The sequence below is a fragment of the Lucilia sericata genome, unplaced genomic scaffold (assembly GCF_015586225.1).
Source record: "Lucilia sericata isolate MDLA Ls3-8-SP2 unplaced genomic scaffold, ASM1558622v1 Contig000397F_arrow, whole genome shotgun sequence".
NCBI classification, from domain to species: Eukaryota; Metazoa; Arthropoda; class Insecta; order Diptera; family Calliphoridae; genus Lucilia; species Lucilia sericata.
Genome location: NW_023994415.1, coordinates 152,675 through 173,276, shown reverse-complemented (window position 1 = coordinate 173,276; position 20,602 = coordinate 152,675). Strand labels below are relative to the sequence as shown.

Here is a 20,602-nt window from a genome sequence, read left to right as displayed (position 1 = left end):
TTTGAGGCTTGAGTCTCGACTATAGACAGTTCTACAGTCTCGACTAAAGACAGTTCAACATTCATGACTAAAGACAGTTCTATAGTCTCGACTATAGTCAGTTTAATTTTCTTGACTATAGACAGTTCTATAGGCTCGACTATAGACAGTTCTATAGTCTCGACTATAGACAGTTCTATTGTCTCGACTATTGACAGTTCTATAGTCTCGACTATAGACAGTTATATAGTCTCGGCTATGTACAGTTCTATAGTCTCGACTAGTATCTACTATAAAAAGTTCTATAGTCTCGATTGTAGACTGTTTAATTGTCTCGACTATAGTAGAATTCCTTATAGTCTCGACTGTAGACTGTAGTCTTGACTATAGACAGTTCTATAGTCTCGACAATAAACAGCTCTATATACTTGACTTTTGACTGTTAAAGGTGTAATGTGAAAAGGATGAATTGAGCCACGGATTAGAATATTATAGGTCAAATACTTTTCAATGCTTTTGTTTGGAAAATATGCTAATGCTATAATATGTATAGACTGTTTCGATTTCAATAACATTGTTGATAACCTGTAGACGAAGTTTTTATTGTTTAAAACTCTTTTTGTAAATTTCAGAAAATTCAAAATTTTGATTCAATACATCTACATATTTATATTTCTAATTCATCAACCAAATGGAAATTTAACAAACGTTCATGACGTTTAGCGAAAAATTGTTATTTTTTTAATAATAAAAACAAAAAATAAAAATATATATAAAAAATTATGTGTATGTGTGTTTTTCTTTTTTTTAATTTACAAATATTTATAAATTTTACAAATCTAACATTATAAGGCCATATTTTACAGAATTAACATTTCAATTTAAATCTTTTATTTTTGCGATTTATATTATGTGTGAAGAAAAAAAAACTTGATTTTTTTTGTTTCCTTAATTAAACCGATATAACAAATACAAAAAGAATTTTAAATCAACGCTACATAAAAATAAAAAAAGAAAAATTAAAAAATTTTCATAAAAAAAATAAAAAAGAAATTAAAAAAAAAATCCAATGATAAAAATTAAAAATCTAGGAAAAAAACGTAGATAGAAAAAAATATTGCCATTTTATATAAAAAAAAATAAAAAAACATGGTTTTTATATATATTTTTTGAGGTTTTTCTTTTTTTTTTTTGTTTATGAATAAAGATTATTTTTTTAAAAAATACGAAAACTTTACATATAAATATTATTTGCTTTATGATTTTTTTCTCTTGTTTGTTTCTAGTGGAAGCAGTATGGTAAAATAATTTTATAACTAAAACAAAAAAATAAAGATTATAATTATAATAAATGTTGAAAAAAAATATCTAACAAAATATTGTTTGTTGTTAAGCAATTTGTTAAAAAAAAAGAAACGAAAGAAGAGCGTTGATTTTTCTTTCCTTTTTTTTCTTTAATAATAATTAATGACAAGAACCGATTAAAAAAACGGAAAGTGTAAGGGAAATTAATTTAAAGTTATAAAATAAAGCATTTAAAAATATAAATAACAAAGACAGAGTAGTTTGAGTAGTTTAGAATAGGGATGACTGATATACGAGTAATTATAATATTCAATTAAAGAAGAGAGAAAAATAATGTATGAAAAAGTTGAAAACAATAGGAGTACAGCTGAAGGAGTAGTAGTAGTAGTAAGTAGCACATGAGTAGGAAGAGAAAGAGTTGAAAAAAATTACATTTTTTACACTATATTGTAGATTGTTGTAGTTTGTTTGTTGTTGGGGTATTTTCCTTAAAATAATGCATCACTTAAGATATGCCTTAAATAACATTTGGCTTCGACACGTTTCACGTTCTTGTTCCATAAAGAAGAGCATATCACGTAAATTAACACGTTTAATACGCGGCCTTAAGGGTGCCGGTGCCGCTGATGGTCCTAACACACTATTTATACCAGAACCCTAAAAATCATATTATAAGAACGAACAAGAAGAATTTGAAAGTTATAGATAGAGATTCATTCCGCATAAAACTAAAGAGTTTATGATTTGTTAAGTTTGTACTTACCAAACCACTACTAGCACCATCACTATCAAGTTTTAACTTTTTACGTGGACCAATAGCTTGCAGAGCTGTCATATTGGCATCACGTTGTCTCAGTTCTTCCATTTCAGCGCGTTGCATTTCTTTTGCCTGCAAAAGGGGAAAAATTACATATTTAGAAATTTATTGGAATGATAAATGAAAGAGAAAAATGTTGTGGGCTCAAGATAATCGCACGTCTAAAAGTAATCTCCCAGGACCATCCCAACTTACCCTCGCTTTCATTTTGGCCTGTTCGGGATCTTCAACTTTCGAACGTGATTTCGCTGCACGCAATAACATTTCACGTTCCAATTCTTCATGACGTTTTTGTTCAGCCTTGTCTAGTTCTTCCAGAAACTTAATTTGACCGCGTACATCTTTTGTTACTTCATAACGAGGATCCAACTAGAAAATTTAAAAAATAACTCTATATCAAATACATTCCTTTCAAAGAAAACCATTTCTCATTTCTTTACCTTTATAACATCTATACGATGTTCCGCTATCACTGCCAATTTTTCGACAATATTTTTCAAACGCTCTTGGCATGCATGAGATATTAGCACAGCTACATCTTGTGATGGTTCCTCTAAGCCACGTTCCATTACCATCGAACGTATACGTGCCTGGAGTGCGGGTAAGTGGAGAAAAACCTCATCTTTGCATGAACGTATTTGTGTGCCGATATTTTCCGTACAACCTAAAATACGTTGAGTTTCTTCGGCCAAATTAACGCCACCCATGGCGGCGACATCGTTGATGTCATCATCGCCATACGATGACATTGATATGGAAGGTTGTTGGAAAAACGAAGCCGCACTTGTGGCCGACGTTGAAGTGGTGAGTTTTTGTTCTTCACGCTCTTTGTCGGCCAGATCTTTTTTCTTTTTCGCTGCCGCTTTACTGGCCGAGGCAGCAGATGATTTGGCAGGAGCTCTGTTAGCCGTTGTAGGTGTTTGTGGTGTAGCCATCGATGAGGGCGGCATTGTCATTATACTTGACGATGTGGCGGAGGAGGAGGAGGTGTTTGATATTAAAGTTGGGGTTGTTTTGATTTCGTTTTTAATTTCGGAAGCTTTTATTGATTCCAGCAATGCCGTATTTGTGCTAATTAAAGAGTTGGCGTTGTTAATCAATTGCTGTTGCTGCTGTTGTTGTTGGGCCAGCACTGCCGGTGGTAATTGCACGGTGGGTAATGATGGTACCGGTAAACTAGTCCCGCTACCCATCGAATTGCTAGCAACAGAATTAATTGTCGAAATAATTGAAGCCGATGATGATAGATTTGATGACGCCGTGGGCACATTATTCGAAATGGCAGCCAACGAGGGTGGTTGTGACGAAATGGCGGGTGAGGGCGATGAGGATATCGCTTTAATTTGAGTTTGACCCACTTTAACATGCGTTATGCTAGGACTAGCTGTTGAAGTCGTTGTATTTTTACCCTTAGCCGTACGTATTTGAACAGTGGCAGGACGATTAAGTTGTGTTGCTGTAGGAGCTCGTATTTGAACAATATTCTATTGAGAGAGAGAACATTAGTTTTTATATAGTACTAAAATGGAACATTTAATTAATTACCGCATGCGTTGGTGCTGTTTGCAGTTGTTGTGTTGCATTTGTTTGCTGCTGCACTGGTCCCCGTATTTGAGTATTTAACAGACGTGGCCCATTCGCCGGTCCCTGTATGCGTATACCGCTCACTGGCTGTTTTGTTATCGTAGTATGTCCAATTGGTCTTGTAGCCGAGGCGGGTGATATCATACGCACTTGTGTCTGTCCAATGGTTGTGGTTTGATTTTGACTAATGGGACGGATATGTGCTTGAATTTTCTAAAAAGTAGAGATTTACAAAATTAACGCTTCTTATAGAAACTTGTTACAATTTTTGTGTATTGTTACTTACCGGTAAGTGTTGCTGTATACTGATGCCACCCACTACGTGTTGTGGCGGTGGTTTTATACCTTCGATTACCAATTCTTTAGAAAATAGAGCTTGCCGCAGCAGTGGTAAACTTTTCTGTAATTTTTATACGAAAATTTACTTATAAATTATTGTTTATTTGAAAAATCCGAACTTTAAAAACATACCTTCAAAAATCCTATTAAACATGGTTGTGGACTGGCATTCAATAATCGCTCCAAACGATCACAAAACTCTTCCGGTTCAACATTTGCATTTACCAGTTCCTGTATCAAATTTCTTACATTCTTCTCCACCGGTTTTGGTTCACGTGTCGATAGATCTATTAAATTTGCCAAAAATTTACGACATTTCTCTTTGGTATTACCCTGAGCGGTAGCACTCTGAGGCGTTGTTGTTGTGGTGGTTAACGTAGTACTACCGCTTATGTTATTCGTACTATTGGCATTATTATGTATAGTATTGTTATTGGTATTTGTTTGATGATGTTGTTGTTGCTGCTGTTGTTGGTTCTGTTGGATTTGATTTGTTTGTTGGGCTGGTATTGTCTGTATCTGGGTTATTTGGGGTTGGGATTGTAGATGTTGAGTCTGCTGATGGAATTGTTGTTGCTGCTGCTGTTGATGATGGTGCTGCTGCTGTTGTTGTTGCTGTTGATGATGTTGTTGCATAGAGGCAACAACATTCGTTGTTGTATGATGTGGCTGCATTGATATGTTCGATTGCGACGTATAGGTCGGTTGAGAATTGGAAGTAGCCACCGAATTGACCACTATACTATTGGCGGTTGAGGTATTTGATATTGACTATATAGAGAAGAAATTAGTATTAAAAAAACAAATAGTACTTTAGGTAAATACAAGTGTAAGTTAAAAAAAAAATTGTAAGCACAAGTAAAACAACTATAAATTATTACACCAAAAAATATAATAATGAATTGATTAATTTGAAATGCAAAATTATATATTACAATAATATCAATGTTTATATGATTAGCAAAAAAAAAAACAAAATCAAAATGATTTTCAGCTAAAGAAAATCAAAGTAAGAATTTTTTAATATAAAAAAACTATTACATATTTACATTAATAAAGCAACCAACATTCAGTACTACAGGCAAATTATAAAAAAATACATATTTTTTTAAAAAGAGTCTTATGAGATTCTTATTTAAAATAAGCTATAAAATTTCAAAAGTGCAAAATTTTGTGCTAAACAACAGTTTTGTTTATATATTTTTTTTTTTTTTTCAAAAATATATAAATTATAGATTTTCTCTCATTATCTTAAAAAGAAACAGTTAAAACAAAATGTAATTAAAATAAATTGGCCAAAAAATAATTTTTCAATGAATAATTTTTGAAAATTAAGCAATTTAACTAAAGATGATCATTATTTTTACACAAATAGTTGGGTGGTGTTTGGGGGAAATACATATGTATATATTTTAATAAAAAGATTTTAAATACTTTTTATTAAAAAAAATTTAATACTGAAATTGAACTGAACTAGAACTGAACTAGAACTGAACTAGGACAGAACTAGAACTGAACTAGAACTGAACTAGAACTGAACTAGAACTGAACTAGAACTGAACTAGAACTGAACTAGAACTGAACTAGAACTGAACTAGAACTGAACTAGAACTGAACTAGAACTGAACTAGAACTGAACTAGAACTGAACTAGAACTGAAGTAGAACTGAACTAGAACTGAACTAGAACTGAAGTAGAACTGAACTAGTACTGAACTAGAACTGAACTAGAACTGAGCTAGAACTGAACTAGAACTGAACTAGAACTGAACTAGAACTGAACTAGAACTGAACTAGAACTGAAATAGAACTGAACTAGAACTGTACTAGAACTGAACTAGAACTGAACTAGAACTGAACTAGAACTGAACTAGAACTGAACTAGAACTGAACTAGAACTGAACTAGAACTGAACTAGAACTGAACTGAACTGAACTAGAACTGAACTAGAACTGAACTAGAACTGAACTAGAACTGAACTAGAACTGAACTAGAACTGAACTAGAACTGAACTAGAACTGAACTAGAACTGAACTAGAACTGAACTAGAACTGAACTAGAACTGAACTAGAACTGACTAGAACTGAACTAGAACTGAACTAGAACTGAACTAGAACTGAACTAGAACTGAACTAGACTGAACTAGAACTGAACTAGAACTGAACTAGAACTGAACTAGAACTGAACTAGAACTGAACTAGAACTGAACTAGAACTGAAATAGAACTGAACTAGAACTGAAATAGAACTGAACTAGAACTGAACTAGAACTGAACTAGAACTGAACTAGAACTGAACTAGAACTGAACTAGAACTGAACTGAACTGAACTAGAACTGAACTAGAACTGAACTGAACTAGAACTGAACTAGAACTGAACTAGAACTGAACTAGAACTGAACTAGAACTGAACTAGAACTGAACTAGAACTGAACTAGAACTGAACTAGAACTGAACTAGAACTGAACTAGAACTGAACTAGAACTGAACTAGAACTGAACTAGAACTGAACTAGAAACTGAACTAGAACTGAACTAGAACTGAACTAGAACTGAACTAGAACTGAACTAGAACTGAACTAGAACTGAACTAGAACTGAACTAGAACTGAACTAGAACTGAACTAGAACTGAACTAGAACTGAACTAGAACTGAACTAGAACTGAACTAGAACTGAACTAGAACTGAACTAGAACTGAACTAGAACTGAACTAGAACTGAACTAGAACTGAACTAGAACTGAACTAGAACTGAACTAGAACTGAACTAGAACTGAACTAGAACTGAACTAGAACTGAACTAGAACTGAACTAGAACTGAACTAGAACTGAACTAGAACTGAACTAGAACTGAACTAGAACTGAACTAGAACTGAACTAGAACTGAACTAGAACTGAAATAGAACTGAACTAGAACTGAATTAGAACTGAACTAGAACTGAACACGAACTAAACTAGAATTGAACTAGAACTGAACTAGAACTGAACTAGAACTGAACTAGAACTGAACTAGAACTGAACTAGAACTGAACTAGAACTGAACTAGAACTGAACTAGAACTGACTAGAACTGAACTAGAACTGAACTAGAACTGAACTAGAACTGAACTAGAACTGAACTAGAACTGAACTAGAACTGAACTAGAACTGAACTAGAACTGAACTAGAACTGAACTAGAACTGAACTAGAACTGAACTAGAACTGAACTAGAACTGAACTAGAACTGAACTAGAACTGAACTAGAACTGAACTAAAACTGAACTAGAACTGAACTAGAACTGAACTAGAACTGAACTAGAACTGAACTAGAACTGAACTAGAACTACTGAACTAGAACTGAACTAGACCTGAACTAGAACTGAACTAGAACTGAACTAGAACTGAACTAAAACTGAACTAGAACTGAACTCAAATTTAAATGCATTGTTATCACCTAATCTAATGACATTTCCATAAACTCTTTAATGAGTTTTGTTATTTTTAGTTAAATGTATTTTTATGAAATTATAGATCTTTCCCAATAATGATTTTAAAACATCGAAACAAACACCAAACATAGTTTTTAAACAAGATTTAAAATCCAGGCACTTCAAAATACATTAAGTTTTACAGTAATGATCATTTTAGTTAAAAATAATACATAATCGAATTGAAACTCAAACTTAATTTTTTTTTCAAAACGAGAGAAACAACAAATAGAAACTAAATAAATTATATTATTATCAAAATTATATTGTTCTCAATCACTAAAAAGCACAACAATTAAAAAAACCTTTACATCTTTAAAAAGAAATTTTCTATTTTCACCCGATTTGCATTCACTCGCATGATAATATGACTTTTAATAATTTAAATTAAAAGAGAGCATAAATATATTAAAAAATGCAACATTTTCTGAATTCACAAAAAAGAAAGAATAGAAAACAAAATCATAGGCAACATATTTTGTTGAGAAGATACGTAAGAATCTAGGTTTGCAAACAAATTTTGAGAATTAGAAAATACTCTCGCTTTATATTGAAACAAAAAGATAAAACTAAATACTCAAAATATTGAAATCAAGTTTAAAATTTAAAATAATGAAAACAAATCATCATTCTTTCTAAAGAATGAGAAAACGAGTATTTATGGAGAATAGAGACGAAATAAAGGATTTAGAGAAGTAAATTAGAGAGAGAATCGAGTGGACAATTACATTTTGTTTAATCTGTTTCAATGTAGTTGTTGCCTGTTGCTGATGTTGTTTTTTTACTTGTTGTTGCGGTTGCTGTTGTTGCGTTTGCGATTGCTGTTGTTGCGATTGGTGGTGGTGGTGATGGGTGGTTGTGGTGGTAGTGGAGGTGGAAGTGGATGATCTTACAATCGTTTTACGTAGTGCTAAAGGTGGCCCTGTGAATCTACTTACAGCAGCTGGAACAGTTTGCAAGCGTATTTGTGGTGGGTTTGTGGAATTAGTGCCAATTGTTTGTGTCACCGGACCCGACGTAGCCGTCCCTACGCGCAATAATTGAAATCCATTTTCTGTTTTCAAAATGAGTGCAGGCGTCTGTCCCGGGGTTAGTGTACTTAATGTTATCTACGGATAAACCAAAAAAACGAAAAAAGAACAAAATCAAAGGAAGGAAATTATGGGAAAATGTAATTTACACACAAAAACACAGGATGTAAAAGTTAATTGTATGCTAAAGATTAATTGTAGAAAAGTAAATTTAAAAAATCATTTTAAATATTAGTTATTGGGCGAATTTGTTGTTTGGTTTGTATTAAAATGTTTCGGGTTATTATTATAAGAGGTTAATTACCACCATCATTCATACATTCCATCCTAAGGTGTTAAAAGAAGTAAAGGCATTTGTTTTTATACCCATACTTTTCTCGATGTGATGTTTAATTTAGTATATAATTTTTTAAGAATAAAAAATAATTAACAAAAATTTTAGACTTACCGCTGGACTTTGTGGTCTAGTTCCCACCATATGTGGTCCTCCAATAACCATTCTTCCCACTGTATTCCCTTGGACATTCTTTGGTTGTTGTTGGGCAGTTGGAGGACGCATGCCTACTACTACACCAGCTGGTATGATGGAATTAAGTAATGGTTGATTACCCTGTTTGTGAATTATATAAATTTGTATATATTAGTTTAATGGTTTCTTAACAATATGGATAATTTTGTATATTTTTTAATTCTTAAATACCATAGACACTACAGCATGCATTTGCTTTCGTTTTGATTTAATGTATTTTTATTAGGAGTTTCATACATCTCTTGTGCAAAATATTTTTTAATATAATTTAAATGCTAAAATAAAATTTAAATGTATGGGAATAAGATTCACATTAATTAATTGGGATTTGGGTAGGTTGCTAGTTATATGTATGTTATGTATTTATGCTTAATAAAAGATAAAATTACGATTGCATTTACAAATATATTTTAATTACTAAAACACTTAAGTTGATTTATTTATTAAATTTTGAAGTAATTGGATATTTATTTCTATGGAACATAGAACTAGAACTGAACTAGAACTGAACTAGAAATGAACTATATAGATAATTTAGAACTGAACTAGAACTAGACTAAACTGAACTAGAACAGAACTAGAAGTGAACTAGAAGTGAACTAGAACTGAAATAGAAGTGAACTAGAACTTAACTAAAACTGAACTAGAACTGAACTAGAACTAAACTAGAACTGAACTAGAACTGAACTAGAACTGAACTAGAACTGAACTAGAACTGAACTGGAACTGACTAGAACTGAACTAGAACTGAACTAGAACTGAACTGGAACTGAACTAGAACTGAACTGAACTAGAACTGAACTAGAACTGAACTAGAACTGAACTAGAACTGAACTAAGAACTGAACTAGAACTGAACTAGAACTGAACTAGAAACTGAACTAGAACTGAACTAGAACTGAACTAGAACTGAACTAGAACTGACTAGAACTGAACTAGAACTGAACTAGAACTGAACTAGAACTGAACTAGAACTGAACTAGAACTGAACAGACTAGAACTAGAACTGAACTAGAACTGAACTAGAACTGAACTAGAACTGAACTAGAACTGAACTAGAACTGAACTAGAACTGAACTAGAACTGAACTAGAACTGAACTAGAACTGAACTAGAACTGAACTAGAACTGAACTAGAACTGAACTAGAACTGAACTAGAACTGAACTAGAACTGAACTAGAACTGAACTAAACTGAACTAGAACTGAACTAGAACTGAACTAGAACTGAACTAGAACTGAACTAGAACTGAACTAGAACTGAACTAGAACTGAACTAGAACTGAACTAGAACTGAACTAGAACTGAACTAGAACTGAACTAGAACTGAACTAGAACTGAACTAGAACTGAACTAGAACTGAACTAGAACTGAACTAGACTGAACTAGAACTGAACTAGAACTGAAGCTAGAACTGAACTAGAACTGAACTAGAACTGAATTAGAAACTGAACTAGAACTGAACTAGAACTGAACTAGAACTGAACTAGAACTGAACTAGAACTGAACTAGAACTGAACTAGAACTGAACTAGAACTGAACTAGAACTGAACTAGAACTGAACTAGAACTGAACTAGAACTGAACAAGAACTGAACTAGAACTGAACTAGAACTGAACTAGAACTGAACTAGAACTGAACTAGAACTGAACTAGAACTGAACTAGAACTGACTAGAACTGAACTAAAAACTGAACTAAAACTGAACTTGAACTGAACTTGAACTGAACTTGAAACTGAACTTGAACTGAACTTGAACTGAACTTGAACTGAACTAGAACTGCACTAGAACTGAACTTGAACTGAACTTGAACTGAACTTGAACTGAACTTGAACTGAACTTGAACTGAACTTGAACTGAACTTGAACTGAACTTGAACTGAACTTGAACTGAACTTGAACTGAACTTGAACTGAACTTGAACTGAACTTGAACTGAACTTGAACTGAACTTGAACTGAACTTGAACTGAACTTGAACTGAACTAGAACTGAACTAAAACTGAACTAGAACAGAACTAAAACTGAATGAACTAGAACTGAACTAGAACTGAACTAGAACTAGAACTGAACTAGAACACGAATTGAACTAGATATGAAATATAACTGTTATAATAATGATTTAGATTTGATCAAGAACAGAACATAATATGAACTGGAGGAACTGTAACAGATTTAATTTTTTTATATTACTTTTTATAAACCGCTACCAAGCGTTCAAAAGAACCTGCTGAAGGACATGGACAGAGGTATTATTCGGATAATCAATTAGCCCTCTAGTTCTAAAAGCAAACAGCATAAAAGAACTGTGTACTAAAGGCGACACGGATACGATTGCTGTGTAAGAAACTGTGGAGTACTTTATGTTTCGATAATTATTTTTAAATTAGTATTAATATTAACAAAAAAGCATAAAGTAAAGCAATCAAAAAGTAGTATGCCTCAAAATAATGCTAGAAAGACCGAAAGCATGCTTAAACTCTACAAAGTACTTAATTCTAAAATTTAAAAAATAAAATATGGAAAACAAGCAACAGACCAGCGGTGTTTGATATATAGTTATTATCTAACATATTCTAATGCACCCATTTTGCCAAAATTATAAAAATAAAAAGAAATTTAGTTTTAAACAACAATATTGAAAGTGAACTGAAGACAATGTTCTCAATACAAATAAGATATATTATTGAAAGGAAATCGTTGGAGGAATTGTAATCAAACAAAGAGTTCTACAAATCAAGAGAATAATACAAATTGCAATTTTGACAGTTTAGTTCAAATTTGGAAAGAAAAAAAGAAGAAGGCAACTTTGTCTACAGTTTTTGTTTTCGTTTCTTTGTTTTGTGTTTTAAGAAATACCAAATAAAACATTCTAATATAGATTGATTATAAAAACGACCAACAGGAGAAACTAATTGATCGTTAGAAGACTACATATGTTTTTATATAAAGATTGTTTTTTTTTTTTTTTTGTAAATTTCAATTTTGGACTTCGTTTCTTTGAATTTGGCGACCCATACCTGTTGTATGGTTTTGGTCATAGTTACAATTCCGGGTGCACTTGAGACAATACCCGCCGGCAATGAGACAGCATGATTAGATTTTATAACTAATGTTTGGGTTTGTGTGGCACCTACTGATTGTTGCTGGTTTTGGACATTTGACGGATTGCCCTGTTGCTGGCTGGCTGTTTGTAAAACCTGGTGATGCTGAACTTGTACCTGTTGGGGCAATGTGTGATGCTGCTGACCAGCAGCACTTGATGTTATTGTCTTGATTGTTGTTGTGTTCGGCAATTGTGACGTCGATATAATCGAACCGCCATGTGCGCTGCCAATATTAATCGTTCCATTGGGCAAAGCTTGACTTGTGAACGTAATACGATTGCCGGGTGCAGCTTGTGTAGGTTGACTTGAATTCATTGCGTTGGAGATGTGAATTTTATTGTTGCTGCTGTTGGTATTATTGTTGCTTAGTTTTATTGCTGATTTTTAACAAATATATTGTGGTTTTGTTTATTTATTTTGTTATTATTGATTATTTGTTTACAAATTTTTGTTGATGATTTGACAGAATTATAGAAACACTTTTGATGAGATCTTTATGCTGAACAAACGATCTTAAGAACGTATATGTTCTAAAGTTACCGTAAACGTTTCAGTACTTTAACGCTTGTTCAGCGTTTATTTATAGATTTAACGTTTGTGTGTTTATTATTGTTGGTGTTTTTTGCTTCAAATGTTTATTATTAGAGGTTTCATGATTATTAGTTTTAAAACGTGTTGGTTTTTTGTTTATAACTTTTCACTTCTTTAAATTCTTCTAAATTTAATTGTAGTTTTAAGATTTTGGTGGTCTGTGGTTGGTTTTCTATTTCTTAAATACTTGTGTGTTTTGTTGTTGTTGTTGCATATAGAACTTATTTGTTGTTCATATTTAGTTGCCACTGCCGCCTTTAAATATAGAAATAAATAAAATATTTATCAATTATTTGTAAAAATTATTGCAAGTATAGGATATTTAGACATATTGAAATAAATTAAGAAACAACGAAGGATTTTTCTTATAAAATTTCTATTTTTATTAATAATTTTCTCGTTGAAAGAAAGGATCTTTTTGGGGTAGGAGTCTTAATTGTATATAATTTAAAATGCTTATTGGTATGCACATGTTTTGAAATAGAAGTAATTTTACGTTTTAATAATCCAAGTACATATTTTAAAACTTGCATATACATGAGTAGATATATTTTATATATCCTCCATTTAGATGCCTATGCAAACTAATAAACATAATTAAATAAAAATCTCTTTATTGTAAAGGTTTTTATATGTTTTAAACCAGGAACAGTGTATCGATTATCTAGCTTATTTTTCATTTATAGAGCATTGTCTCAATTAATAAATTTTAATTAAGAAGACAATAATGGGTGGAAAGCAACTTCCATATATAGCCAATTATTTTATCTACTCAACAGAACTAGAACAGAACTAGAACTGAACTAGATCTGAACTAGAACTGAACTAGAACTGAACTAGAACTGAACTAGAACTGAACTAGAACTGAACTAGAACTGAACTAGAACTGAACTAGAACTGAACTAGAACTGAACTAGAACTGAACTAGAACTGAACTAGAACTGAACTAGAACTGAACTAGAACTGAACTAGAACTGAACTAGAACTGAACTAGAACTGAACTAGAACTGAACTAGAACTGAACTAGAACTGAACTAGAACTGAACTAGAACTGAACTAGAACTGAACTAGAACTGAACTAGAACTGAACTAGAACTGAACTAGAACTGAACTAGAACTGAACTAGAACTGAACTAGAACTGAACTAGAACTGAACTAGAACTGAACTAGAACTGAACTAGAACTGAACTAGAACTGAACTAGAACTGAACTAGAACTGAACTAGAACTGAACTAGAACTGAACTAGAACTGAACTAGAACTGAACTAGAACTGAACTAGAACTGAACTAGAACTGAACTAGAACTGAACTAGAACTGAACTAGAACTGAACTAGAACTGAACTAGAACTGAACTAGAACTGAACTAGAACTGAACTAGAACTGAACTAGAACTGAACTAGAACTGAACTAGAACTGAACTAGAACTGAACTAGAACTGAACTAGAACTGAACTAGAACTAAACTAGAACTGAACTAGAACTGAACTAGAACTGAACTAGAACTGAACTAGAACTGAACTAGAACTGAACTAGAACTGAACTAGAACTGAACTAGAACTGAACTAGAACTGAACTAGAACTGAACTAGAACTGAACTAGAACTGAACTAGAACTGAACTAGAAACTGAACTAGAACTGAACTAGAACTGAACTAGAACTGAACTAGAACTGAACTAGAACTGAACTAGAACTGAACTAGAACTGAACTAGAACTGAACTAGAACTGAACTAGAACTGACTAAACTGAACTAGAACTGAAGTAGAACTGAACTAGAACTGAACTAGAACTGAACTAGAACTGAAGTAGAACTGAACTAGTACTGAACTAGAACTGAACTAGAACTGAACTAGAACTGAACTAGAACTGAACTAGAACTGAACTAGAACTGAACTAGAACTGAACTAGAACTGAACTAGAACTGAACTAGAACTGAACTAGAACTGAACTAGAACTGAACTAGAACTGAACTAGAACTGAACTAGAACTGAACTAGAACTGAACTAGAACTGAACTAGAACTGAACTAGAACTGAACTAGAACTGAACTAGAACAATTATTTTATCTACTCAACAGAACTAGAACTAGAACTGAACTAGATCTGAACTAGAACTGAACTAGAACTGAACTAGAACTGAACTAGAACTGAACTAGAACTGAACTAGAACTGAACTAGAACTGAACTAGAACTGAACTAGAACTGAACTAGAACTGAACTAGAACTGAACTAGAACTGAACTAGAACTGAACTAGAACTGAACTAGAACTGAACTAGAACTGAACTAGAACTGAACTAGAACTAAACTAGAACTGAACTAGAACTGAACTAGAACTGAACTAGAACTGAACTAGAACTGAACTAGAACTGAACTAGAACTGAACTAGAACTGAACTAGAACTGAACTAGAACTGAACTAGAACTGAACTAGAACTGAACTAGAACTGAACTAGAACTGAACTAGAACTGAACTAGAACTGAACTAGAACTGAACTAGAACTGAACTAAACTGAACTAGAACTGAACTAGAACTGAACTAGAACTGAACTAGAACTGAACTAGAACTGAACTAGAACTGAACTAGAACTGAACTAGAACTGAACTAGAACTGAACTAGAACTGAACTAGAACTGAACTTGAACTGAACTTGAACTGAACTTGAACTGAACTAAAACTGAACTTGAACTGAACTTGAACTGAACTTGAACTGAACTAGAACTGAACTAAAACTGAACTACAACAAAACTAAAACTGAACTAGAACTGATATTGAACTGAACTAGACCTGAACTAGAACTGAACTAGAACTAAATTAGAAATAAACTAAACTAGAACTAAACTAGAACTAAACTAGATCTAAACTAGAACTAAACCAGAACTAAAATAGAACTGTACTAGAAATGAACTAGAACTGAAATAGAAATGAACTAGAACTGAACTAGAACTGAACTAGAACTGAACTAGAACTGAACTAGAACTGAACTAGAACTGAACTAGAACTGAACTAGAACTGAACTAGAACTGAACTAGAACTGAACTAGAACTGAACTAGAACTGAACTAGATCTGAACTAGAACTAACTAGAACTGAACTAGAACTGAACTAGAACTGAACTAGAACTGAACTAGAACTGAACTAGAACTGAACTAGAACTGAACTAGAACTGAACTAGAACTGAACTAGAACTGAACTAGAACTGAACTAGAACTGAACTAGAACTGAACTAGAACTGAACTAGAACTAGAACTGAACTAGAACTCAACTAGAACCGATCTAGAACTGAACAAGAACTGAACAAGAACTGAATAAGAACTGAACAAGAACTGAACAAGAACTGAACTGGAACATGAGTGAATAATAACTGAACTACTACTTACTAGACTCAACTAGAACCGAACTAGAACTGAACTAGAATTTATATATCTGGACCTCGATAATAATGAAATTGCACTAAAAATACCTTCTAATGAAAATACTTGATAGATGCAAGCAGTTTCTGGTCGAGCAGAATGAGAACTCATAGTATATAGTACTAAAGTAAACAATTCCTAAGCGTGAGGATAACATTGGTGCCATGAAAAGAATATCATATTATGTATTTCTTTTCAGTAAGTGACAGAATATGATTTTAAAAAATTCTCATCATTGAAGAAACATAATTTATTGCTTTTCCAATCTAAAATCAACAAGTACCGGACAGACCATTCATATTTTGAGGTTAAGAGTTTGGTGATAGGGAATTTATCGTTAAAAATATTTAGTATTCCTTAAGTTTTGTGCATTCTAATAATTTTCAGACTCATGCCATGTTTTATTACAAAGCCATTAATCACAACATTTATTTTTGATAGATGACTTCAAATATAGATCTGGAACAACAGGAACTTATTGATCAATAGGAATCATAAAAATCAAGTCTTAAAACTACACAGCACTGTCATAATCAAACACACTTGATTCCTAATATCCATTATTTATGGAGGCAACGTTCTTACAATTATTTGATTTAGAGTTATGGGAATACCCTTAATTCTACAAGATCAAATAAATGCTCCAAAAATAGGTAAGATCTGGTTTTTCCCATTTTTTTTTTTTTTTTTTTTTTTTTGAGACAAATAAAACATGTTATTAATGAAATACCGTTATATTGCTGACTTCGAGTTGTTGATTATTATTGTTTTCCTCATTGTGTTTGTTGTCAGTTAAAGTTGTCAATGTCATAATTATGTTGTTGCTGCTATTGTTTAATATCTGTGCTGTGTTGTTCTTCTTGTTTGTCATACATTGTAGTATTCCTCCGCCTCACTTTATTAAACGAGAGACGAAGCTGTTGCTCAAATACGATGCAGCAGCCAGTATTAAAGTTCACTTGTATTTTATTGTTTTTATAGAATTATCTGCTCATTTTTCGCAATAAATATTTTAATCACTTCGATTCTTAGTTTGAAGCGTACCTGTTTATTATCGATATACAATAATTTTCCATATAGGTACAAAAACAAAAAACACCTTCACCCCTTTTTCATGTTGTGATCAATGTCAGCATTGAAATATTAAAAGAGAATAATGATGATTAGGAAGCAAAAGCAAGCTGCTAAAAGACACTTGCAATCTAGTAAGTGTCTTTGCAATTTTTTGATGACCGACTGGCTGATGGCTAACAAAATCCTCGCCTGCCACCACAGCTGTTGGTACTGCTAGTTTAGATGTTGTTGTTGCTTTTTTTACAACTGTATGATGAGGAGCTAGATAAATATGTAGATGATGGTCTGATATATTTATTTAACACTCGGTTTGAGATTATTCTGTGTGTCTCTTCTCTTCTTGACTTGTTACAATTTTCACTTTTTCTTTTTTCTTTTGTAGTAAAACACATTTATTTACACACATTTTTAATCACATTATTCATATTTTTCAATTTAATTTTATTTGTGCACGTAATTTTCCTTTTATTTCTTGATTTTCCGTAAATTTATTGGTAATTTCTTTCGATTTTTGTGAAAATATTTGTAATCGTCTTTGAGTTACTGCTGTGTTATTTAGAGACAAAAATGATGGTTGACAATGGAAATTCAATGAACTCAACAACGTCACTATCATCAACGGCGAATGCAGAAGCAGCACTGGAAGAATTTAAATTTGCTGCTTTATTTTGATTTTGATGTACAAAAAATTTGGCAGAAGACGACGCCGCCATTTTCTCGAACGACGTAACAAAAGAGAATTGCTGATAATAATTGTAATAGATTAAAGAGTTTCTCTAAAATACAACTCTTTTTACTGGAAGTTATTTCAAGGCTGCCAGATTGTTTTCTATGTATAAAGTACTGCTAATTGAGTGTTATTTTGAAGGTAAACAAGTTTTTGTTTAAAAATTTGCATAATTTTTGCTAGAATTTTGCAAATTTGTATTTTGAAGAAAAAAAAACAAGTGACACAAAAATGTCCAAGTAGAGTTTTCTATTATTTTGTCCCTTTTAATGTTTAAAAATATATTTTATTTCATTCCTTTCAATTTATTTATAATTATTGTCAACACTGTTGCAGCAAATTCATTTTTTGTTTGACTTGTCTCATTTTTACATTTTTCTTTTTTATACGTTTATCATAAATTTTGTTACCTCCCTTCATGCAATAAAAAAGCAAATTATATAGCGCCACCTAGTTGTGTAAACAATTTCATGTGTATACAGAAGACTGCCAGATTTAAAAATCACAAATTACACATTTTACGTTGTAAATTCGACAAAATCCCATCACATAATGTTAAAGTATATTATTAATGGCGAGTGTTCATTTCAAAATAATCTAAGAAGAATTTTGCGGCCACAAAAGTAGACGAGTTTCGTACAAGATCTAATAGCTTTAATTCGAAAAAGGCAGGATGTTATGCTTAATCTTACCTACTCAACTCCTAATATACTTATGCGAAATAAATTACTAAACCCCTAAACATCTATTGTCGTAAAACCGCCAGATAACCCGTGTCTGAACAAAATAATTTTAAAGATATTTTAAGTACAATTGCGATATTGAAGAAATTGCTGAATTGAACATTCAATAGATGTCTTAACACGAACGAACCATACACACCCAAATTCATAGAATATTTTATAATATTAGAAGATAGAATGTGTTCTTCGATAGAGAAAGAGAAGGAAGAAAGAGGACAAAAAGTCATTTAATGAAAGAAGTACTATTATATTCCCTTTTAATGGATCTCATTCATCGCCGTGAGTTTAAGATATTTTTCCTCCCTACTGAGGCAACAAAAATTTAATAACTAATATGCTTACTGTCAAAAATGTCATATGATATGTAAACAAATAAACATATAAGCAATAACAACTTTTGACGAAATGTATACTATAGGTTTCATTAATAAATTAAAAAATGTTGGACTTATTTATTTAATCCAAATAGTTATTCTGAGTAGATTAGTAGAATGAATTTAATAACTGTCATATTTCCCCGTTTTTCTAATTTTGTAATTTTCCATTATTGCAACTATCTGGCAACACATTTTTTGACACTTGCTTTAACCGCTCATTCTTACACTTCATCCAAGAAAATGTAGAAGGCCAAATTACAAACAAAAACAACAACGGCGAAAACGAAGAGGACGACGAACAAAATTAGGTACAGAAACGTAACAAAATAACTAGACAAAAAGCTATAAACGAACAAACAAATTGGAATGACAAAAAGTAGAAAATTAAAAAAAGTGGATGGAAGAAAGGTAATACAAAGTGGGGGAATTAAGGAAAACGAGACTGGTTGAACGGGCAGACGTAGATGATGATAATAAAGCTTCACATACATTGCTGATGATTCGGCTGAAACAGACACAGAACAAATACAATTGATTTTGCGGACAGCGAGCGAATGAAGCCGAAAAAAACATGATGGAAAAAAATGAAAAAACGACCGACCGACGGCAAAAAGAAACCAAACGATGGTCTCGTAAGAGCCGCATTTCAATTGACTCGATGAGCACCACCACACATTTTTTCCTAACTTTTTCTTCATCAGACTTCCTGCCATATCAATCAAACATCCATTCGTCCATTCATTAATGTAATTTTAGCAATCATACCATTCCCACTTAATTACAAAAACTTTAATACTTTTTCATAATAAATTTTCCATATGCATTCATTTTATTCACCTTGTATGTGTATTTTTTGTATTCCTTTCTTTTTTTGTTGAGAATTTCGTTTTATATATTTTTTTATTATTGAAATATCGGAATTGAAATAATCACCGCTGTTGCTTGAAACCTTAATGAGACGACTTCAAAGCGGGATAATGAAGAATTTAATGAATAAATTTCACTTTACACACTCGTTCACTCACTTTGTGGCACTGTATAAACTTTTTTCTTTTCTTTTTTTATTTTATTATTTCTTCTTCATACACACAAAATATTAATACTTCTCTCATCCGTATAATTTTTTTTTTCTTTTTTTCACGTATTTCGCAAACACACCGTCGTCCGTGGAGGTGTAATTTTCAATTCAATTTTTCACACTTTTCATCATTATTTTGCGTAAAAATTTTATTAGATATTGAAAATATAATGCTTTTAGAATATTTTTCATATAATTTTATTTAGATATTTCGTAAATTTACGTGTTTTTTATTAAAAAAGATTGCCTACGATTTCTATGCGACCCGCACTTTTTCATTGCAATCACACAAACCATAAACTAACACACAAACAACGAAATTTTACACTTCAGAGTTGGTGGTTTTATCTAACGACGTTAAAATTGTAATAGATTAATGATTTTAGGAAATTTTAAAATTTGTCATAGTTGTATAACGTACGGCGTTGGCAAAAAAATAATATTAGAAAAAGAAGTTTTA

General features: G+C 32.1%; 1 protein-coding gene across 7 annotated transcripts; it reads right to left on the bottom strand.

Annotated features, from left to right (window-relative positions):
* Positions 1 to 1,712: 1,712 nt before the first annotated feature.
* Positions 1,713 to 20,439, bottom strand: LOC119604460 (transcription initiation factor TFIID subunit 4). 7 transcript variants are annotated; one of them, XM_037957086.1, is made up of 11 exons: positions 19,902 to 20,439; positions 12,061 to 12,993; positions 8,966 to 9,127; positions 8,215 to 8,595; positions 4,157 to 4,795; positions 3,972 to 4,085; positions 3,647 to 3,898; positions 2,542 to 3,585; positions 2,297 to 2,470; positions 2,048 to 2,173; positions 1,713 to 1,941 (listed from the first exon to the last, which is right to left on the bottom strand). In XM_037957086.1, exons 2-11 carry the CDS (start codon positions 12,460 to 12,462, stop codon positions 1,786 to 1,788), a joined length of 3,450 nt encoding a protein of 1,149 aa, XP_037813014.1. In that variant the 5' UTR covers positions 12,463 to 12,993; positions 19,902 to 20,439; the 3' UTR covers positions 1,713 to 1,785. The 7 variants fall into 7 exon arrangements, with proteins under 7 accessions (XP_037813014.1, XP_037813013.1, XP_037813015.1 ...); XM_037957085.1 differs by lacking the exon at positions 19,902 to 20,439 and adding an exon at positions 16,874 to 17,895; XM_037957087.1 differs by lacking the exon at positions 19,902 to 20,439 and adding an exon at positions 17,188 to 17,895.
* Between the last annotated feature and the right edge of the window lie 163 nt (positions 20,440 to 20,602).